This window comes from Pogona vitticeps, chromosome 1 (assembly GCF_051106095.1).
Source record: "Pogona vitticeps strain Pit_001003342236 chromosome 1, PviZW2.1, whole genome shotgun sequence".
NCBI lineage: Eukaryota > Metazoa > Chordata > Lepidosauria > Squamata > Agamidae > Pogona > Pogona vitticeps.
Genome location: NC_135783.1, coordinates 353,768,879 through 353,792,709, shown reverse-complemented (window position 1 = coordinate 353,792,709; position 23,831 = coordinate 353,768,879). Strand labels below are relative to the sequence as shown.

Here is a 23,831-nt window from a genome sequence, read left to right as displayed (position 1 = left end):
ATGGTTCTCACTGGTCGATGCTGGTGAGAAATTAGGATGGTGCTTGGCGGAAGCCCACAAGAAGAGATGCAGTCTGCAGCCTACAGTCTTGTTTCTCACGGAAAACCATCTCCCCTCCCGTCGAAGGCAGGGTTTGCTTACCAATGGCACGCCTCCTGCATTTTGGGGATTCTTCCTTTGCTGCACCGTTCAGCGTGGTCCCTGATCTTCCGGGTAGCATTCTCAGGAAGCCGGAGGGGGCCTGCTGTAAGGGGGGGGAGGCGGTCAAGACAGAAGCCCCGTTCCACCAGCTCCCTAACTGTTGCACCTCTGTCGGCATTCAACCTGTACAAGTCATATAATCTCTTTACAAATAGATAATATGTGGTGATCAACACTGCATTCCAATTTCATTTTAATCCCAACTGTGTTGGGAAGAACGGACTGGGATTTCAAGGGATAAAGACCAACCGATTCTTTTTAAATAATGAGGAATCGGTGGTTTCTCTCCACCTTGGATTGGAAAGACAAGCCAAGAAAAAGTTTGAATGGCTGGTCTTGTGGGTTGCCTTCGCATTTGCAGGGTCAGCTGGTCAAGGCGACAGACCACACAACCCAGTCAGTCCTCTGGCTCATTTCTTTTTTGACACCATGGAATGTTGTGAACAAATTGTGTTAATTATGGCATCCTTGGATCCCTTTCTTCCCATCTGGCAACACAGACAAGATTGCGCCATAGATCATACAATCACTCCAAAGAGTCCCGAATCATGCCCGGTAAATCCGTGGTTTTTCGAAAGCAAAGCAAAGCAAAGCCACCCCCCCTCCAGTCCAGAAGAGCTGCCTGTGATGCTGAACCAAAGCATTTCCAAGCCTTCATCGGATTCGTGCTCGCTTGTAAAGCAACAGCTTCGTGGCTCATGGCTACGCCCGTTCCATTGGATTGATGCACACCCTTATTTTTTTTCCTTTGAAGTCCATCTTGGAAGCACCAGAACGGTCCAGGGCAAAGCGGGCTAGGCTGCAGGGATCTGCTTTCCTAGATGTGCGGGAAACGGTAATTCAGTTTTCTTGTGCCGCAGAAGTATTTTTTATTATCCAGAGCAGGTAAAATGTTGCTGCTGGTTAACTGGGGAAGATACTGCAACTGAAGCAAAGAATAAACAGTTACTCCACTGGCAGGTCAAGACCTGTTTGATTTAGAGGAGGATCTGGGGGTAATTTACTGCCTGCTTACAAAGCACGAGGGGTGCCGTGCTCTAATCTTACAGTGGGACAACGTGTGTTTTCGTTTTTATCATCTTCTTGTCAGCCACCTTAAGTCCCAGTTAGGGGAAGAAGGTGGATTACAGTGCCGACCCTTTGATCCATCAGGGATTAGTTCCCACCCTGCCCCACTGATGCTGAAAAATGTGGATCGTAGCAAATGCTATTGTCATGGGGAATGCTCTTCCAGGCATGGTCTCAGACATCCTCTACTGGCCAGTTCTGGGAACTTCATGGTTAAAAATTATTTTTATATATGGGATTTTTGTTTTAATATTTGTAATATTTTCAGACCACGGATCACTGAATCCGTGGATATGGATCCCATGAGTAAAGGGAGGTCGTGCTGTCTACAAATGTACATAAGTAACTCATAGGAAGGCAGTTTTGCAGACCTCTGAGTAAAGGGCCATGCAGGGGGTTCCGAAAAGCCGCGGCTACACACACACGTGAACCGGACGGGTGGGTGCTTGGGAGTCTGTGCCTATCGTTGGGGACCTGGGCCGAGTGGGCCCCGTAGCTGCCTTTAAAGCCTTAGGCTGAAGAGACGAGATGGCCCCGGAACCTCTCGCACTCGCAGCGCCAATGAAATGGTTTAGCCTTTAACTTTTCCATGAGGCTCAGTCAGATATTCTTTCTTGCGCGTGGGCACTTCTCCCTAAAGGGCATCTACTAGGTTCAGAAAGGGGCTTCTGCATAGTCACACGCGGAGGGTCCTGTAAGGGCTCAGCTCCGTTTCACGTGTGAACGCCAATCTCCTCCCTGGCGTGCCCGGCATCCCCTTATCCCAGGACCTTACCCCAGGAACGGGCTTCCGAGCGGGCCGGGTGGGCTTGCGCGTCATGGACCTTTCACGCTCCCTTCCCAGCTCGACGTCCCAGATGCTGTCAAAGTAAGGGTGCTGAAGCAGCTGCTCGCAGGTCAGGCGCTCGGCGGGGTCCATGTGGAGGCAGCCCTGAAGGAAGCAAAAGGGAAAGAGGGTGGCAAGCGCCCAGGAGACGCGCGGACTCGGGGAAAAGGAGGGCGGAAAGCTCCCAAAAGGGGTGCGTGGCCCTGTGAGGCTGGACCGGACTTGCTACAGAGGCCGGAACAGGAAGGGGAGCTGCGTGGTGGGAGCTTCTTGCAGGGCCACTGAAAATCTCCTCGTCCGGATGAGGCTCCCAACACCCAAAGGTTCCTTGAGCTGTGTCAGAAACATTGCAACCTGAGGATTGTTATTCATCAAGAGCACAGAGGACCCTCGTCTCCAGAGTCCTGCCCAGTACACCATGAAGGCGGAGAGCTGCCAAATAAAGCGTCCCCTGATTCAAAGGTCCTGGCTTTTTAGAGATCAAATACCGGAGGGGTGAAAAGGCCAGTCCTCCGCCCTCCTTCCCCATCTGAGGCACTCTTTCGATCTTGATTTATTTCTGTAAAAGAGACGTGGGGGAGATGTGGGCTGACTGTGAAGTGAACAGGAGTCCAGGACGGAGTCGGGAGGCCAGCCGCCAAGTCCCCAGTGGGCCTCTTGCCACGGAGCCACGCCAGAGAACAAGGATTTGGAAGAGGCAAACTTTTACGTACACCTTCCTCCAGGCGAATGTCACGAAATGTGACCAAATTTGGGAGGGAAGATTTTTTTGGCGGTGGGAGGGAAAGGTGTAAGATGAGCAAGCTGTCTCAAAAGGCCACAGGCTGTGTGTTAAATGCATCCCCCCCAGGTTGCATTTGAAGCTTTTAATTCTTGCAGTTAAATTTTTATTTTATTTATTTGATTTGATTTATACCCCGCCTATCTGGCCCGCCAGACCACTCTAAATCGGATCTTCTGTTGACACAAGGACCTGTGTAGGTCTCTGCACAAATATGTTGCTACCTGTGCTAATCGAAAACCAGCGGCACTTCAGGCAAATCAATCTTGTAATTTTACAACAGCAAAGCTGGAAGAGACCCCGTGGGTCAGTCCAGTCCAGACCCCTGTCAAGGATGCCCAGTGCGAGGGGGGAATTCGAACTCCCAACCTCTGCTCTGCTGCCAGGGACCTAAACCCCCTCTGAGCTCTCTTGCAATTCCTGCTCACCTTCATGAGTCCTAGGGCTGAGTAAGAAATTGAAGGGAATTTCATTTCTAGAGGCTCCTAGGAGAGAAAAGAAGAACACTCCCGTTAGCAGAGGGGCACCCCAAATGTCAATTTTATCCTGGCTTTGAAATGCCTCGTTCTCTGAGGTCTGCAGGAGAACTAGAACCAGCATCTTAAACTGGCAAAAAAAACAACAACACACACAACAATTCCATGTTTTCCCTTTGTGCTTGCCGTCTATATTTTTTTGCAGAGAAAAAAGTTTCAGGGAAAAACAAAACCGAAACAGCTGTCCAACTGCCTTTTCATGGCAAGTGACAGGAACTTTCCATCTAGAACAGGGTTAGCCGCGGGTGACCCTCGAGATGTTTTTTGGGACTACAACCCCCAGCATTCTCACCCTTGGCTATGCTACCTAGGAAACATGGGAGTTGTAGTCCAAAAACATTTGAAGGGTTGCCTTTTGCCCTCTCCTGATCTGGAAGCACCCAATGTCCCCTCACTGCTTTGAATTCTTCTCCAGGCATTTCAGGGCAGGAATGAGACGGAGGCATCTCTCACAGAGGTAGGCATCACACAGACATACACCATAAAGAAAAAAAACCAAAGCAAAGTGCTCTGCTTCGGTACCACTCGATGGCTCTTAAAGCACTCTTGAGCAGTTGATAATTTAATGACGCAGGATATGTATTTCCTCCCCCACCAACTGCAAACTGTGTATTCAATTTACCAACCATTGGAAGGATGTAAGGCTGAGTGAACCTCAAGAGGGCTATCGGGGATTGAATCCCGATTGTGAGCAGATTTTTTTGGCTGCAGTCCTGCCTTCAAACCACTGTGCCAGGAGACTCGGTCAGTAAAAACACACTCACACACACTCTTTGAAGGAATGGCTCCCAGGAATGATGAGAGGCTTAAACAAAATGTCGCTTAAGTCTTCCACTAGCCTGCAGCTTTCTGTTCCGTTTCCAACCGTCATCCTCCCTCCCGCCCCGCGCGCTCTCCATGTGGATGCCAGTCTTTGGATTCCCCATGGCTACGTGTCTCCAGAGCCCCTTCTCTCAGACCCAGCCATAATTTAGCCAACTGTCCGTTCCCCGGCAATGCTCTGCGTCTCCAAGCGGCTGTTATGCAAAGGTAACCTTTCTGTGGACCTTGAGACAAAAAACCCCATAAACACCAGTCTTTTTGCCAGAAAATGCATTGAGAAGCAAAACAAAACCCAGGGGGCTCGAGGACCCCCATCTTCAGAGAGAGGAGACATTTGTGCAGGACGTGGGGGGGTGGTCAGGGAGGCCGGGGAAAAGTTCTCTCACCATGCTTTCTGGGTCTGGGATCCTCACCCCGCTGAAGAACTGGTTGGTGCTGAAAACTTGCTGGTGCCTTGGAATGAGATCCCCTTCGAACAAGGAGAAAAGGGAGAAGACCGTTAGCCCAAAGGGGCCACTGGCGGCAGCAGCCGCAAGACTGTAAAGACTCTTCCGGTTGGCACAGCACAGGAAAGGAAGCGCAACATCTCTGCACAAAAGAAGCACATACACCTAGACAGCTGGCCCAACACTTCTTCCCAAGGTAGGGGGGGGAAGCCTGTCTTCCAGAGTGGCTACACCAGTGTTCCCTTTTTCTTCCCTTTGCTGTTGTTACGCCAAAGACCCGCCACATCCTGTTGCAGAGCTCTGCCTCTGAGGGGGAATGACATCACTGTTGGCAGAAAACTGCCACCTCTTAAAGGATTCCATTTTTTAAAAAAATTGAGGGTGCACATGATTCACAGGCAATGGGACAAAGTCACACCCCCTGAAATCAAATAAGGAAGCCCTTGGTCAGCCGCCATCAGCGGCTGTTAATGACTACGTTCCCATTGTGCAGGCAGAACTACGCAGGAGGATGCCGGCCAAAAACAGATAGCCCTGAACAATCTTTTCATTGTTGCCTTCAGACTCGGAAAGCAGACCTCACAAAAACCCTAGGGTTTTAGATTTCACAGCCATGCCATTTGCTTGATCTTCAGCAGGAGGTGAAGTTACTCTAGAGCAGCCGTGGTTGGGCCACCAGGGTTGTCAGCTGCCTCTTGTCTCCACCCCTCTGTAAACGCTTTAAGAACAGGTAAACCACACTTCACATGTTATAGAACAGGATTAACATGAAACGCAATATCACACCAGTGGGGAGGAAGAGGGGAATTGCCGTGGAGAATCCAAGAACATCAGTGGTTTGTACAAAGCAAGGCCAGAGGGTCATCTGGCAAAAGGGCTCAGGCTGCTTAAGATCCAGCAGCCAAGGTGGAGGAAAGACCATCTGAGCACTGGCAAGGACGATCGAGCACATATTGCTGAGCTGCAGCAAGCATGGCCAATGCAATACATGAGCTGGCTTGGGCTTGCTACTCCTTGAATAAGGTGCTGAATGAATAATTTTCAGCCCTAGAAGTACAGTCAGAAGAAAAAAGGGGAAAGCGTCCACTCCTAATAAATTGCAGTATTAAATTGTACATTGCTCTACAGGGAAAGCCGTCCCCTTGGAACAACAAGGGGTGTGTCTGTGGTCTGCCGTCAAGTCGGAACCGACTTACAGCAACCCTAATAGGGCTTTCAGGGTACGTGAGCTATTTCAGGGTCGGTTTTACCAGTTCTACACCCCCAGGGAGTTTCCATGGCCATGCGGTGATTCGAACCCTCTTTTGCAGAGTCCTCGTCCATCACTCTACCCCATTACATCACACTAAGAATTTGGACAAGGTAGGACTTCCATTTTACTCAGGTGGGGGGAGTTTCCTAAAAATGCAACTCCCCCCAATGTTTTTTTGGGGGGGGATGGGGTGGGGGATGGAGACCCGACCCTTCCTTTTGTGCAAGAGATGTTTCAGACAGACGGTGCGCAGAACACTTTATGGAGGAAAGGTCTACGTGGGGGGGGAGCGTGGCATCCTGCAGGCCCCCCACAGGGGAGTCTTATGCCGAGAACAGCACCCCTTGTTTCCTTACCCAGCGTCCGCCTGATGAGGTAAAGCTGGTCCACGTCCGATTTCCCCGGCCACAGCGGGATTCCCGACAGAAGCTCAGCAAAGACGCAGCCGATGGCCCAGACGTCCACGGGGGGGCCGTACTGGGTGTCCCCGACGAGGAGCTCCGGGGAACGGTACCACCTCGTGGCCACGTAATCGGTATAATAATCGCTGGGCCCAGCTGGGAAGGCGGCGGAGGGGGGGGAGAGAGAATGTCCCCGGGAAGGATCACAAAGAAAGGAAAGGAGAAAGGAGAAGGATCAGTTAGCGACTCCCCGTTCGCCTTTGTCCCATCCCAGCAAGGCGAACGAGAGTACAAGAAAAATAAATCCATAAATATGGAGCAGGAGACACCCACCTTTTAGCCTCGTGGTGTGCAGAGAGCTATGTGTGTTTTGAACTGGGCTTCCCAAAGGAAATGCCATTTGCCTTTATAAGAGCAAATAAAATTGGCTTTTATAGGGAACCCGGGCATTATAAGAGGCTTGTTTTTAACAGGCTCTTTCTGCAGTGGCTGCACCTCAGATGTTCTGCTTTTTGGGTGGCGAGATTCTGCAGCTGGGACTACATTTCCTTGAAATGAACAGGGATGGGCTGTAAACACCGACGTTTCAAACGCTAGGCATGGCATAATCTCTGACCCCAACGGGTGGTTGGTTCTTTAAAGGGCCACCATGTTTTAGTCTTTTTATAATTTTTATTTTGTTTTCACCTATAACGCTGGCCTAGACTAACACAGCAACTCCTTCTACAAACACTACATATAAGAGGGTTTTTAATTTAGTATTTTCAAGCAGCAGATAAATGAATCAGTGGATACTGATCCCCTGGGTAGTGGGGTGTGTGTGTCCTACCGTATAATATGTATAGGTGTGCGTTTCTCGATATCCCAACATCTAGACAAATCACTCCATCGATGTCTCTATGTCATGTACAAAGGGCATATTTCAAATCGTGATTGTAATTCACACGGGGGGACACACAAGTGCATGGAAGTACACGCATGTGCAGCATACACAGAGCATATGGAAATGTTAGAAGTCTCATTTTGACAGTTGATCGTGAAGCATAAAGATGGTTCTGTCCAGCAGCAGAGAAATGAAATTCTGCTCAAGCTGCAGTACATCTCCTGCCCTTCTCCCTAATAATTATGGACTGTCCAGTTGATTCCCTTCCCTGGATTTTTAGGGAAAATATTCCTAAGTGATTTACCACCCCTTCTTTCTGGGGGGGGGTGCAGCAGGATCCCCGTGCTGTTTGCTGAAGGCCACACAAGTGGCCAGGCATGCAACATCATCATCTGTAGATGACCCGGATGGGTGATCTCAGCTGTCCACTTTCTTGGAATGCAGCTGGGGGTACCAGGGTTTGACGCCTGGCTCCATAGCGAGAGGCTCTGAGCGACACCCATTCTTACCTCCCCTTCCATCACCCTAAATCTCTTCCAAAAGGTCCTGCAACCGTCCAGAGAGGAGAGGGGTGGCTGGAGAAGAGGGGGAACCCAGTCGGCTAGACAGATCGCTGAATTCGGATCCATACACTTACTTAAAATGCGAGCAAATCCAAAATCGCAGAGTTTGATGACAAAATGCTTCGTTATGAGGATGTTCTCCGGCTTCACATCTCTGTGTATGCACTGGACACGAGGGGGGAGGAGGAAGGACACCATCAAACAAGAGATCAAGAATGCGCCAATCCCCCCCCCCCGCATCCTTTCCGTTCTTTGCAATACCCAGAACCAGGATATTTGTTGCAAGCTAACCCGTTGCAATGCAAAATAGGCGAGGGTGGTTTGGTCTTGAATGGGCCATTAAAAGCCTGAGCAGCCTCCCCTTATAATTGTCGGCCATTCAGTCTTATAATGACAATTACATCCTGTAACCTTTATTTTGTCCAATATCACATATATTTTGGGTTTGGGTGGGATTTGGCTGTATTTTGCCTGCTTATTTTACTGCTGGAGACCACCCAGAGCAAGCAGCAAGGTGGTACGCAATTAATAAATAAACAATAAATAATCCATGATTCAAAGACTTGCTTCCCCACGCGTTGGGAGGAAGTGATCCAAGGACCTGCATATTTCAGGAGTCTCCCTATTGGGGAGGTGAGGTTGGCTATAGGGATTATCATGACGAATATCTGAGCTTCCAAATTTGCTACAGACCACTTGCAAGTGAGACCCTGTTTTTTCCATAGGTTGGCCTCCTTCAAAATTGAGGAAAGACTGGAATTCTTCGTGCATTTGGGAAAGACAAAGAAGTGAACACTTAACCTCTCCGTTAATCTTCTCTCCAAACCACCACCACCCCACGCTAACTCTGCTTCTAATCATCAGCATCTGGATTCCAGAGGAGTCAGACAATAACCCCACCCCACTTTACTAAATGCAAGATTTTAATTTTTCACATCCTGATAGATGATGAATGAAACTCAGACATGGCTCCCACAGAGCAGCTAAGACCTGACCTTTAAAACAATGTCTCCCTTCGTTTTTGTTTTTGTTTTTTAACGAAGGTACGTTTAAAAATCTTGGTGTCCTTTGTAGGATACTAGAATCATGGAGTTGGAAGGAGCCCAAAAGGCCATCGAGTCCAACCCACTCCCTGCTCAAGGCAGGAATTCCAAATCAAAGCAGATCGGACGGAGGGTGGCCCGATTTTCTCACGAAGGATCTTGGAACTGTTGCAGATCAAAAGCTGAATATGAGCCAACCATTCGATCTGTTATTTATGATTTACGTTATGTTTGTTAATCGATATGTTTATTTTATGTTGCTATAATTGTATTAATATTGTTGTTAGCCGCTCAGAGTGGTATAGATGTATCAGATGGGCGGGATATAAATCAAATAAATAAATAAATAAATAAATAAATAAATAAATAAATAAAAGCGGTTCAACAACAACAACAAAAACAGCCCTGCAATGTTCTCACTTTTTTATAACTAACATACATCTGAGTCTGAGAGAAGATCTTACTGGACATATTTATATGCCATATGTTGAGCCAGAGCAAACTCCAGTTCTAGGAATCTTGGATTCTCCTGGTGGACGCCCAGATTTTTGGACCCTCCGTGTTTATAGGGGGTGAGGCTTGATTAATGTGAGAAGATACGCTCCTTATCTCCTAAAGATCTTCTGAAGAACATAGCCCTCCAAGAATAAAGAGAGAGGCCGCATTGAATTTAAGCCCTTTCCTCTAAAGAAACAACGGAGGCCTGCAATAAAAATACGGGTGATATATTTTCAGAGATGTTAACAGAAACCTTTCTGCAGATCAGAGGTTCCTTGGAAAGGAGAAAGGTGTTATTGAATAAAGGAGGATTCAAAGCAAGCGTAGGGGAGCAGCCTTACCCCTCCAGGTGCATTTCAGATGTGGTGGACTACAAGCACCCATCATCGGCAGGATGGGAATTGCAGTGCAACAGATCCGATGGGCCGTTGGGAGGGGAAGGCTGCTCCGTAGCAACAAAGCAGACGGAGGGAAAAGAAAAACTGAGCTACTTGCATTGTGTTTGTGGCAGAAATTCACAGCTTGAAGCGTCTGCCAAGTTATGCTCTTCACAAGATGTTCCGGGACCCTGCAAAAATAATCAAGGGGAAAAAAAGGAGAAGAAGAGGAGGAAAGGAGAGAAAAAACCCACAAATATGTGGCTACTATAATTTTGTTCTTTCTGTTCTTTTGTTCTTTCTAACCCCCAAAACACAAAGGAAGATACTGAGCTAAATTACCATCTTTAAGTGTTGACATTTAACTATGAGCTGTTTAGAGAATGTAATGGCTAGAATCTTTGTGCGTATTTCCACCAGAACAACGGCAAGTGGCGTAACATTCAGCTGCAAATTGCCACAGGTTAAGAAGTCAGCGTAGGTAGTGTCTTAACACACAAGTCACTCACAGGAAATGCTTACACTCACTTCTCCAATTACAGTAATTTGCTCTTGAAAGTTACACTGTCTATGGGATAGAAACACCTAAAGGGAAGGATGATTTTATCCCCCTCCCCACATAGGGAGTTTTGTGAAAGAAAAGACGTCCAGTTGACCCCTGGCTTTACATATGAACGGGGCAAGGATGTGGATAAAAGAGGCAGATACTGATCTATCAGTAGAGTTGCCATATGCTAGTTCTCCAAATTTGGGCAGTTTAAACTGTGTACCGTGCAAACTTACACAGTACGTGAATCATGGAAATTAATGGTTATGTCTGTAGACAGTACAGTAGGACCCTTGTATCCATGGGATCAGCATCCACAGTTTCACACTGGGTTGGTCGGTTGGTCTGGGCTACTGTTGGCTTACAAATAAACGAAGAAATACGTTAGATCCCCTTCAATTTTCTTGAAAAACATGAGGCGTGTAAGTGACACAGTGGGAGCCAGACGCATTTTTCTTCAGGCCTCCGTGTCTGCTCTTTGAGAGTCCTCAGCTGAGAGGTTTCTCTCCACCTCCTCTCCAAAACATCACTCCAAACGTTCCCACCTTGGCCACCTCATCCCCTCGGCACATGGGGCTCCCACGCCATTCCCTTCGCGAGCATCCCTTCGTCCAGGGCGACCAAGCACCGCAGCTGCGTCAATAGTTGTTAGGGACTCAGTCCCTTGTGATAAAAGCTTTTACAGGGAACACTTGTAAAAACTTTTTACAAGTGTTCCCTGTGGCCTTCTCTCTCTCTCTCTTTCTCTCTCTCTTTCCCCACCTTCTACGGAGCCCTCCGAGGAACAGGTTACTTACCCGCGCGGGTTTTTGTCCAGTTCATGGAGAACCGTGTGGTCGCAGTATTCAAAGACCAAGTGAAGCTTCCGTTTCCTCCGGAAAACCTCCAAAAGGTTGACCAGGTTGGGATGCTTCAGTTGCTGGAAAACAACAGCACGGCAAAATTGGTTCTAGTCTCTCGTGCCCAGGAATCTCCTGTTCTCTTTAAAATTGCCACCCATTCTCCCTCGTGGCCCCAAAGACGCTCTTCTCTGTTCTCAAGAGCGGGGTGTAAAAGATTCCAAACCACGTTGCGAGGGTGCCCAAGGACTTTTGTCTGCTATTTTTAGGCAGAATCCAGGAAGGGAAGAGGCTGAGCTTAAGGAAGTGGGGTTGACCTGTCTGTAGTTCCCAGATTCCTCCTTTTTGCCCTTTTTGAAGACAGGGACAACATTGGCCCTTCTCCCATCCTCTGGCACCTCCCCCGTTTCCCATGATTTCAAGAAAAACTTGCACCTTTTCACAGTAAAAATGGTATAAAATTAAGAAAGTTCAGGAAAAGACCTGAACGCCATTGTTATTCTGCACATTTATGTATAAATAATGAACACATTGATGTTTAAGCAAATATGTATGTATGCTATATATAATGATACTATTTTAGTTAAATGAAACAATTTAAGGAGATCTCCAAATAGGAGTGATTAACCTATTAAACTAAAATCTTTCCTGATAAAGCTGTTTTAACCAATCTGACAGGTTATTATTCTAAATATAAAGTCTTCATCTGGTTGCAAATATCAAAGGTTGTAACTACCAGCAAGAATGAGACTTTAAATTTAAAAATCATGATTGAAATAGAGTCTTACTGACTAGGGATTTAAATCATGCTTTGAATCATGACTGAAACTGACTTGATTTAAATCAAATCCGCCCTGAATACCTGTTGTGGGGTATAGATACAGGCTCAAATTTTTGAGCCTCTTGGCATAATCTTTCTGTCTCCACCCTTTGCAAGGGAAATGCAGAATGATTTGGAGCAGTGGGCATCCCAATCTCGGGTAACTCAAGAGTACTTGGACTACGACTCCCAGAAATCGCGGCCAGCACATCGGGTGGTGAAGGATTCTGGGAACTGCAGTCGAAGAATACCTGGGTTACTCATGGAGTTGGGAACCACTCTCTGGAGGGTCATACGCCCCAACCTGTTGGAAGAGGGGGGAGATGCTCTGTGGTCACCATTTTGCTCCCTTCTGGCCCGTAATAAAAATTTCTAAGCTCCTTCCTGGAGGCCCGATTGTTTAGAAGTCCAAAGGAAACCCCTAAGGTGGGGCAAGCACAGAAAAGCACTCTGCATAACCCCAGGAACACCCATGGCTGGCATCTTCTATATAGCAATTAGGGATGAACCAATGCAAGATTTCCACCTTCCAAGGAAACGAGCTTCCCGTCACCCAAACGACTTTCTCTAACTCTGCCTCTTACGGCAGTTTTCAAAGATGTAACCTGGGTTCACAGAGCCACAATGGATCGACATGTTCCAAGACTGGGACACAACATTTGTAAATCAGTCCGTCTAGTCAAAAATTACAGATGGTTTCCCCGGTTGAGAAAATCCGCCTCCGCCTCTCTAATACGGAGGAGAAAGATGAAACAGGAAGTTGTCGTGGCAGAGAAGTATGAAGGAAGAGACTGAGAGTGCCAATCCAAACGTAAACCTAGAAAATCAGAAGACACACCCCCTCTGTCTAGAGGCCATGCCACGCCACCCCCTCAAGCTTGTCCTCTTCTTCCTAGAAAGAAAAGGCGAGACCTCTCGGCCGGTCGAGACCACAAAGGCTTCCCCAACCACATCCCCTCTGTGGAGCCCACAACACCCTCAGTCTTGAGATTCTCAGCTACCGGTGTTGGAAAGACACACAGCTACTGATAAGAGTCGGTAGCCAACATGGACAACAGGAGCCTCAAAAGGAGAAAGAAAGAAAGATAAACAACGGGCGCCTCTTTAATCACTCTCCTCTTTGCTATCGTGGCATGTCTGTTGCCTAAGCTTTTGTCCTGCCACTGTTTACACGGCCGAAAAATGACCCATTAGGAATCCGGTTGTCTGCCAGTGAATGGAGAGCGGTGTCGGCTGGCTCTCCGAGGAGCCTCCCCTCCTGGCTGTTCCCCTGCTTTTCTCCGATTAGCAAAACAAACAGTTGGTTACTATTGACCGAGGAGGAAGTGCTTTTGAGAGACGGTGGAACAGGCCTGCACTTGTTAAATCAATACCGTTCGGCAAAGGCCCTTTGGCAAAAGGACAGGGCGGTTTGTTGAGCGGCTTCGCCTCCTCCATTCTTCTCCTGTTTGCTTCGGGTCTACGAAGCGAAGACGGATGGGTCACGTGGCTTCTCTGGCGCGGACCGTTCTGGGCGGCTCAGGATGGCCATCCATCTTTCCACGGGCACTGGTCCTGCCATCAGATCTTGTGCACCTTCTCAGATAAGGGCTGTCAGCAAGCATCTTTTATATATTTTATTTAAAATACTTTTCACATTTTTTAAAATAAATCCTCCGCATGCTTGCAGGAGGGCCAGGGCCAACGAATCTTGGAGAAGACCATTTCTGCAAATCTTGTTTGCTTGGCCAATGGGCCATAACTCAACGTCCACGTCGGCTCTATTATATACAGAAGACTGATGGCCAGCAGCACGTTTTGTTTGTGGTCTGTATCGTTGACATTCCATCATCTAACAGAAACATCACACCAAGGGAACGGGAACAGTGATGCTCAAGATAAAGCTGTACCTTCTGTGGGCCAGCTTGGTTTATTTATTTGATTTTATTAGAGCTGTATACCACCCATCTAGAACGTGATGTCGGAAATTGAGATGGGCAGGAACCGCATCCACTCAAAAGGCAGAGCTTAGAGGAAGTGGGGCAGGGAAGCCGGGTGGCTGCCTTGGCATGGGCATCTGCCTGAGGAGGCAGGGCTCTGCCTGAGGAGGCAGGGCTCTGCCTGAGGAGGCAGGGCTCTGAAGCGCTGTAATGCCTGTTGGACTGATGGATGGACCAGTACGAACCAGCGATCTGTGCCCTTCTCGAGTCAGAAGTTGCATCTCCCTCAGGATTGGCCTTTACATGTGCTGCTGAACTCCAAGGCCCCTCCGCCCTGGCCAGAGCAACCAAAGGTGAGAGACGCTGGGAATGAACGCCCAACGAAGTCTGGATGGCCACAAGATGGCCACACAAATCTTGAACTTGTGAACAGAGGCGCCAGCGTAACGAGCCCAACTTGCAGCGCTTCTGCATGTGACATGATGCACACATCCTGTCTATGGTGGTATGATCCCCGATACCTCTGTCAAGCAAAAGCACTCCTTCCTACATCACACAATTAACCTTCCATGACCAACAGGCATACAGACGGCTTTTAGGAAGGGTCAGCCGATCCCTGAAGGATAACGCAACCGACACTGGCTACTTCCCATGTTTGCTTATATCTCTCCAGTATACAGTGGCGCCTCGACTTACAACCATAATCCATTCCAGAAGATAGACGTAACTCGAAATGGTCGTAAGTCGAAGCACCATTTCCCACTGAAATGCATGAGAATACGATTAATCCGTTCTGGCAAAAAAAAACCCAAAAATAATAATAAAGTGCACAGCAAGCCCAGCCGTAAGGCGCTGGGGCTTTAAAAAAAAACACCAAAAATAAACATCAAAGCAAGCCCCAAAGGCGCTGGGGAGAAAAGAAGTGGGTGACAAAACGACCAATCCTTTCCTCCTTATGATCTCTAAGGGGGTCCTTTTTCCCCGGATTTATTTACTATTCCTCTACCTTCTTCATGAAGTCAGATAAGAACAGAGCCACGATTCCCATAAAAGGATGGAACCGGTAGCTGGCCTTGTTCAAAAAGGATATTGATCATAACTGGTGGGCAGGAATAGCTTGCTAAAATTTGATATGATGAAAAAGGAGAGTCTCAGACAATACAGCATTCTCCTTTCTTGCACATTTCCTCTAAATGAACTAGATAAAACAATTAAACAACTGAAACCTAATCAACACCCTGGATTAAATGGTTATAACTGTGTATTCTAGGAAAAAAAATGTACTGTATTTTTCCATGTATAAGATGCCCCCACTTTTCTAATCCAAAATTAAGAAATCTAAGTGGGGCTTAGCAAGGGTGTGGGGAAAGGGATCAAAGCGCTGCAGGATCGCTTTGATCCCTGCTTTCCCCTCCACTTGTTTTTGTTCTCTCCTCAGTTTACTTCCATGTATAAGATGACCCTCAATTTGTAGTCTAAAGATTTTAGACAAAAGTATAGTCTTATACACAGAAAAATATAGTATATATAATTCTCCTGTGTCTTTCATGGGTCTTAAATAGAAGGTACATTCCAGATGCCTATTGATAGGTGAAAACTCTTTTCATTTCAACACCCGGCAAAGAATCCAGCCACATGGATCCGTGTCATCCCATCACAATGATTAGCCAAGATGCCGAGCGTTCTCTACAAGGATCTTGCCAGACAGACTGGGTCCCATTGCCCCAAATTACATTAAAAAGGATCCATTATGCTTTGTCCGACACAGGACAATTTTCTACCCAACATAAAGATTATTATCTCATAAAATCATAGAATAATTCAGTTAGAGAAGGCAGGCCATCAAGTTCAACCTCCCCTGCTCAAGGCAGGGATCCAAATCGAAGCATTTCTGCCAGAGGGTGGTCCGATTTTCTCATAAAGTCCTCCAGGATGGGAGTTCTCACCACCTCCCCTTGAGGTCATGGGTTCCGTTGTCGTCCTGCTCTAACAGTTAGGAAGTTTTTTCCTGACGTTCAACCGAAATTAGGCTTCCTTTAACTTGAGAGCTCATGGTTGCATATCCTGCACTCTGGCATGATGGAGAACAGATCCTGCCCCTCTTTCAAATATCTGAAAAGTCCTATCCTATCTCCCCCTCCATCTTCTTTTCTCAAGGGTAAACATACCCAATTCTTTCAGCCTTTCCTCCTCACACAGCTTAGCTTCCAGCCCCCTAATCCTTGTTGCCCTCCTCTGAGCTTTGTTGACATCCTGCTTCGAGGACGGTGTCCAGAACTGAACACAGAACCCCGGAACATCTGTGACGTCCTATGGGACTAAATCTTCTTCTCTCCCCCAGACTCTTGCCTCCTGGCAATGCTTTTAGAGCCATTAGCAAACTAGAATGACTCTATGTCTTGAAGTACGTCAAACAATGGAGACGGGTCTCTCTCCGCGCTCGGTTCTTTATCTTCCAAACAAAAGGTGTTAATTAAAATTAATGACATAGATTCCCCTCCTGTCAATATCCCTCAGGTCAAGGCACAGGGCTGCTCCGTCTCCCCACTACGATTTGCCTTTGTCATCAAGCTGTTGGCTAATATTTCATGCAACAATCCACCAATAAAGGGATTAATATTAATAGGGGGTGGAAAAAAAAACCTTCTGAACCTTTTCACTGACAATACTGCTGTAACGGTATCCAATCCCGTAAAAAGAAATTCCCCAGGTTTCAAAACACTTGACTTGAGAATTCAACTCCTTTTCTGATCCAGCCGTCAGCAAAGAGACTTCTAAAGTCCTCGCCCTAAATGGGAATCATAAACTCGTAGAGATCCGTTGACTAGACCTTCCGATATACCTGTCAGATTCTCATTTTAAAAATATATTGGAATATCCCTCCTCCATCACGCCCCCCCCAAAATGGTGTCATAAATTTCAAGCCCCAACGCCTTCAAATGTAACTTAATTTACAGGGAAGGGATAAATCAAAACTTTCCCTGCTGGGATGTATAGCTGAAACGAAAATATTTTTTCTAAAATTCTGCCAGCTGTTTTGCATCACACCGTGCAAGTGGTATGTTTCTCAAAATGGCATTTAAAAAGAACTTTCCTGTCTGATTAACCAAGCTCAGAGAAGCAGAATCCCTTTGCCTCTGTGCTGTAAGCAAAGTATTAAGAGCTGTTTGGGAATTCACACATTTGAAATTATATTATGTGGCCATGCCAGCTGAGAAAACTAATTAGATTAATTAACCACTCTCAAGCAGAAGCTTGGTTCCCTCTTGAAATCGGAAACTCTCTCAGGGATGAGATAAGGAGTCTTGTGTTCCTGTTCCTTAAACCCTACACACTGAAAAACACAACCGGCCATGCAAAATGAATCAAGCAAACGGCACTGAATACATGAGAGGAATGACCGCAGAAGTTTATTCATGCCCCCTGTAACCTCTTGCTAGCGTCACCCCGTTTCGTGATAGAGCACATTTCCCTTCCGTAGAACGCGGGGCAGTGAAAAGAAGCAGGCAATCATACCAGTGGCTTGTACTCAGAAAACCGCCCCCATGCAAAAGATAGATATTTATGAATATTTGGGTTTCAAGAAATGTCCCGTGGTTGCAGATTAATCAGGAGATCCATTTTGACTCTCTCTTTCCGCAGTTAAGGGGCAGAGCGTTCAACCCAGACCAACTTTTGAAAAATCTAATTTTGCAGTCTGAAAAAGGTGGGAGATCCCCTGAAAAATGGAGACCACGCCACTGGCCGTTTCCTATATCACGGCTCAACAGGGCGGGGGAAAAGATCCTCCAACGGTACCGTTGAGGAGGCTCATTGGAAAAAGCTTCCCATGAACCAAATCTCTGCAAGAACAAGCGAACCTGTCGTCAAGATGGTAAAACATTGGCTTCTGGCGGGTGCTACGCTCGTGTTTTATTAACAAAAGGCCTTCGCCCCGAGGGCTGGCGGGGAATTGCAAAAGTCTCGGGTCTCATTCCCATCGGCGGCGGGCTTGGCCAGTTATTGCTCCATCCAGGACAACCGTGTTTAAAGCAAGAAAACCATCACGGAGCAGACCATCCCTTTATCTATTTTTGTTATTGATAATATCCTGGACCGTAACCATAAAGATTGAACGACAGCGATGTGCTCAGCCCTGAGGAAGTAAGTAAGTGGAACAGTGGAAAATTGGAAGGAACCTCTCTTGAGATGCATCGGAAAGATAGACTTTGGAACCTGACCCGACCGGCAAAACGGCCTTAAGCCCCTGTGCCTGTTAGGAAACTCAAGGAGCCAACGGGATCCTTCTATTCACCATATTAATCACAACACTTTGTGCAACGGGAAATAAAATGAGCAGAAACATTCCCATGTCAATTTTATTTTCTTGCAACTTCTATTATTATGTTCAGACATCCTCAGCCACTTATTGTCATGAACCATTGTTATTGCCTTGGTCTAGAAGGGCGGGATAAAAATCTATCTATCTTTCTATCTATCTATCTATCTATCTATCTATCTATCTATCTATCTATCTATCTATCTATCTATCTATCTATCTATCTATCTATCTATCTATCTATCTATCTATCTATCTATCTATCTATCTATCTATCTATCTATCTCCCTCCCTCCCTCCCTCCCTCCCTCCCTCCCTCCCTCCCTCCATCCATCCATCCATCCATCCATCCATCCATCCATCCATCCATCTATCTATCTATCTATCTATCTATCTATCTATCTATCTATCTATCTATCTATCTATCTATCTATCTATCTATCTATCTATCTATCTATCTATCTCCCTCCCTCCCTCCCTCCCTCCCTCCCTCCCTCCCTCCCTCCCTCCCTCCATCCATCTATCTATCTATCTATCTATCTATCTATCTATCTATCTATCTATCTATCTATCTATCTATCTATCTATCTATCTATCTATCTATCTATCTATCTATCTATCTATCTATCTATCTATCTATCTATCTATCTATCTATTTATACCCCGCCCATCTAGACAGATAGTCTACTCTGGGCGGCAAATTTGTATTATAATAAAAATTATACCTATTATTTTTATTATTATAATAAAAATAATAATAAATGTGTGATCTCAGTGTTTCAAACACTGTCAACACAAGCGGTTTTTAAGGGCTTTGAGACCACAACATATACAATAGGTGCTCAGTCTACTAGCACATGGAACTGTGGACTTCAACACAGGCGGAATACCGGAAATGTGGATTTCTCTCAGGATGCTAAGCGTTTCTTGGACTGGTAGGGTGACCTACCAAGAAGCACCAAGGAGAATGAATAACAACCAAGAAAACATTAAAAACACAGAACTTTGAAAGGACAGCCGTGCAATGAGAGGCAAAGAGTAGAGGACGCTCTGGTTGACGGTTTGTGATTCAATGAACAGGAAAAGAAGCACAGAAAGGGCAAGAAGCCCTCAGCCGAGAAAGCCGGTTGAGATTCAACGCAACATCGCATCCATTCTCCCTTAGGAGAGGAAAGAGACGATGAGGTTAGGCTGACGCCACACTGAAGTGACAGCCTCCACACCACATTAACTTTGTGTGCGTGTTAAGGCCGTGCATCCATGCATGAGTCTGGAAAGGATGGCTATCCCCCCCTCCACTCTGAAGCCCCAATCTCGTTCGCTCTTATCATGGAATCATAGAAATCATAGAAAAGTGAAGTCGGAAGGGGCCTACAAGGCCATCCAGTCCAACCCCCTGCTCGAGGCAGGAATGCTATCTTCTTCCTGGCTTGAGACAACGGGAAGGAGAGACACACGGACACATCAGCCGGCTAGAACGGCCCAAGATCCGTCCATCGCCAACTGCCCACACGACGCACTTTTTATCGCCACATTTATACAGGTGTGAAAGCTCACACCTGATACTCACAGGCAGACAACTCCTAGCTGAGAAGTTCATAAATCCACCCCCCAGCCCAAAACCACGCTGCAAAACCCACCCAGAACAGTTTTTTAAAAAGCAGAAATTTACCTTACCAGGCAGCCCCGAACCTCCTCCAATCGCACTCACTCTCTGACCACCGCTGGGGCGAAAGAGCTACAACGAAGCAGCCTCTTCGCCCACCAACGGTTAACAAATTTGAATTCCCCGCCTTTTCCCCCTGCCTTTTTTCTGTTCGTAAGTGGAAGCTCCGGCCACAAGTCGAAGCAACATTTTTGCGGCCGGAGCTGGTCGTTAACTCGAAATGGTCGTACAGTAAGTTGGGATGGTTGTAAGTCAAGGCACTGCTGTACAAAATGTGGCACCTATTAAAGATTTGATTCCAACTCCGGAGACGGAGCCAAGCGGTCCCTCTCTTTGGTCTCCCACGTGATGCAATTCTCGGAAGGGCCCGGAGCGGTCATTTTGCAAGTCAAAACGCCACATTCAAACCCGGGCATTAGCCAGGGGAGGAAAGCAAAACTTTATCTGCTTCTAAATTTGGAAAAACACCACCGGCCAGATTGGCAGAGGGTGGGCAAGGTTTACTTTTGCAAACTGCAGGGTGGTGCAAACGCAACATGGCTGTTTTGGACAGCTAAGTCTCCGGAGCTGGTGCTTAGCATCCTCCTTGGTTAGAAACGCAAGAGCATCCGGTAGGTTTTCTTCCTATGGCATCCGGACTGCCTTGGCACATTCCTTTGGAGCAGAACGCACTCTGCTGCGGCGCTGGGAACATGACGCACGCCACCCTTTGCAGGCGAGAGTCAATCTCATACCAGGGAGAAGCCGTGGGAACGGACTGCTCAGGGAGCCAACCGAGCCCTTCCTCACCTCTAGGACACGGGAACCCTGGGCAACCGAAAAAAACTCTGCAAAAATACTTCTGGTCGTAAGGCTTTCTTTCAATATTTCTGTGCTCACCAAGCCATTTCGTTTGGCTTGCTCCCTTTTGTCTCAAAACACTTGCCAGCCTTTGGGGTTTGTCTGCCCTTAGGAAGGAAGGCCTCCTTCCGTCCGGAGAGACAATGGTCACCTGCTCTGAATGGAGGACTTGGAACAGCGTCTAGTGTGGCTGAGGAGGACGATTCGAGAGTGACCATCCCTTCCACACTGAAGACAAATACAATCTGTCCCTTGTCCAGCTCCCTGGTTTTGCTGCTTTCGTCACTACCTCTTGGCCTCGGCCTGTTGGACAAGAGTCTCTTCAAATTGGGAGAAGCAGTGATCCAGGCTGATCGCTCAGAGGTCAAGGTTTCCCATCTTTTGAGGTCCATTCCCAAGGCCTTCAGATCCCGCTTGCAGATCTCCTTGTATTGCAGCTGGGGTCTCCATCTGGGGCGCTTTCCATGCACTCATTCTCCATCCAGATCTTTTGGAATCCAACCATCAACCATGCTCACGACAACAAAAGCATGAAAACAAAACCTTAGAAAACAAAACCATGAACCCTTAGAAACACTCCTGCAAGCTCTAAACCTACGGAACAGAGTGGGGTGGGCAGTCAATGAATGCCTTCTAAGAGCCCCGGGTTCTCAACAAGAAGGAAAGTTACCTCCAAGGACAGGAGTTCTAGACTGTTTTCGCTCAGCTTTGCTGACTCAGGAAAGACAAGACCAGCAACAATCTACAGTCTTGGCGCTCCTTTGAGTAAGCCCAATGTAAGAAACAAATACTTAGAATTATTACGACTAAAGGGCCTCTTCACTTTCAGAGGATCTTTTATAATAACAAATCATGATGTGCCATCCAGTCGATTCTGAGTTTGTGGTGAAACCCCCCCCCCCGTCCCCATTGCCATATGCTATCTAGGTAGGAATACGGAGCAGTGGTTTTCCAGCACGTCTCTGCTTCTGGAGGGCGCCTCTGGGACCAGCGTGCAGCTTAGCGTTGGGGGGCATGAGACCTCCATCAGCCTCCCACACTCCAGCCAGTCTTGGCCGTCCCCTGTTTTGGGAGGCACAAGGAGACAAACGCCTGCCCCCTGGCTTCATAGTACCTAAAGCTCCAACCCACTAAGCACCCCCAACCATCATTGGGTCCAAACCTGGCTCCTATCACTAGGCTTGTGACACAAACACATACTGCAGCGTGGTGAAGTTTTTCCTTTTTTTTCCCATTGCTTAGTGAATTCAACACATCAACAAAATCAGCGAATTTACAGAAAAACGGGAAATCTGGAGCCAGCCGTAAGTTACCGGGATCTCACAAAAAGGATCTCGAATGAAGTTACCTTTAACATCCGAATCTCTCGGAGTGCAATCTTTTTAATAACAGGATCATCTTCTGATTCCAGGAACTTTTTGATTGCAACAATCTGCCCGGTATCTTTGTTCCGGCACTTGAAAACGACCCCGTACGATCCTTCTCCGATCTTGCTGATCTTTTCGTATTTCTCCATAATAACAGAAAGGCTCTCTGGCAGTAACGCCCCAAGTCAGGGCGACGTCCGAGGACAACTCACGATATTTCTTCTGGTGTCTGAATCCTTCAGGAGATGAAAGAAGCCAGCACCCTCCCAACGCTGTAAAATAAACCCAAGCTACATTAAACACTTGTTACTGGGAAGCTGCTAAAAGCATCCAAATAAAGTAGAACCCGTTTATTTTAGTTCCGAGGATTTTAACACAGATTCAAGCTAATTTATTTAATTAAAATATGTTGATTTTGCCTTTCTTCTTAAAAAGGACTCAAGGCAACGTGACGTAACGAAAACTGCTATTTACAAGCAAAAAAACAAACAAACCAGTAAGCAGAACTGATATTTAAAAAGAACAAATCTTGTATATAAAATCACGACTGAAATACATTTGAAACAGCCGAGCATGACACTCTATTTCAAAAAAGGTCAGGCTTTATAATGTATAACGGTTTTCCTCATTTAGTGGCCTCGCCATCAGATTCTATCCTGTTCCTATTACTGCTCTCCATTCTTTTTCTTCTTCAAATTATGGGCTGCCACTGGATGATGACCCAAGACAAGCGAGCAGGAAAGAACGGTCTCCGGTTGAGAGCCTTTTACCAGCCGGCTTCGGCAAACCTACGATTTAATTGTGGCATTCGGCTGGCTTCTGAATACACACACACCCTCTGGATAAAGATGGGTGACGACAGAAGGAAAGGTGCTTGCATTGTCTCCGGTGGCGTGGAAATAAACGGGGATCCGTAACACGCCCATTTCAGAAGGCCCGTTCTAAAGGGGAACCCCCCCCTCCCGCTGCCCTCTGCACACCCGGGCTGGGTTGCCACGCCACGGAGCGCCAGGACGCAGGAGGGGGCGAAGCACAAGCACGGACCACCTCTCTGCGACAGACCCAAACCATCACTCTCCTAACAATTTAGAATTATAGTATGCTATCCAAACACAAAGCACAAAAATGTTGTGTACGTGTTCATCTGTACTTTTTTTTAAAATCCATCTGATGCTGTTGTGGCTCCCGGTTCTGGGGGAAAGACAGGTTATAGAAATCAAATCAAATTATGAACGACAGTTTTTTCCTCTCTCCTTGTTTTTGTTGTCTCTAGGAAAACCAGCCCATCGGCCGGGTGGTTTGCAATAAGCAAACTACGAGGGAAGGTCCATGATTAGTTAGCTGGTCTGGCTGGATTGCTCAGTGGTATAAGCAAGTGCGAGGTTGGGAGTTCGAATCCCAGCCGGGCCTCCTTAACAAGGGCTGGGCTGGATCACCCTTTTGGGGACCCTCTAGCTCTCCACATCTAAGCTCTCCATGTTGACCCGTAAGAATTCTGGCTTACGACAGACCCACAGCATTTCCCTTATCAGTGTATTCACGAGACGCCTCCGTGCAATGAGGGGCGGGGATGACATAAAACCCCTCTGCTCCACCCTAAAGCACCTGGACTGGGCTTGAGTCCTTCGAACGAGAACACAGAGGTAAAAATGTTTTTAAACAAACAACAGACAGACAAACCCATTCATTTTATTTATTTAAAGTCCTTTTGCCCCTCTGTTCTCCTTCAAAGGGACCCATGGCCCTGGCTCCATCACAGCCGCTTCTGCCCCATAGCCACCTGGGCCTCCCGCCTCCCCTTACCTGTCCCCAGGTATT

At 47.0% G+C, this 23,831-nt stretch overlaps 1 protein-coding gene across 1 annotated transcript; it reads right to left on the bottom strand.

Annotated features, from left to right (window-relative positions):
- Nucleotides 1-377: 377 nt before the first annotated feature.
- Nucleotides 378-22,506, bottom strand: CDKL1 (cyclin dependent kinase like 1). The gene is made up of 9 exons (XM_072986919.2): nt 21,995-22,506; nt 11,042-11,163; nt 9,816-9,888; nt 7,854-7,944; nt 6,289-6,489; nt 4,621-4,703; nt 3,305-3,361; nt 2,045-2,200; nt 378-1,126 (listed from the first exon to the last, which is right to left on the bottom strand). Exons 1-9 carry the CDS (start codon nt 22,160-22,162, stop codon nt 1,019-1,021), a joined length of 1,059 nt encoding a protein of 352 aa, XP_072843020.2. The 5' UTR covers nt 22,163-22,506; the 3' UTR covers nt 378-1,018.
- Nucleotides 22,507-23,831: the final 1,325 nt, after the last annotated feature.

What these genes read in the sequence shown, in the direction of transcription:
- CDKL1 (XM_072986919.2), bottom strand. Translation starts at nt 22,162, where the DNA reads ATGGAGAAATACGAAAAGATCAGCAAGATCGGAGAAGGATCGTACGGG. An exon ending in CCTCATCAGGCGGACGCTGG is followed by an intron (nt 4,704 to 6,288) that starts GTAAGGAAACAA and finishes CCTTGTTCGAAG; the next exon opens with GGGATCTCATTCCAAGGCAC. An exon ending in CAGCCCTAGGACTCATGAAG is followed by an intron (nt 2,201 to 3,304) that starts GTGAGCAGGAAT and finishes TGCTTCCTTCAG; the next exon opens with GGCTGCCTCCACATGGACCC.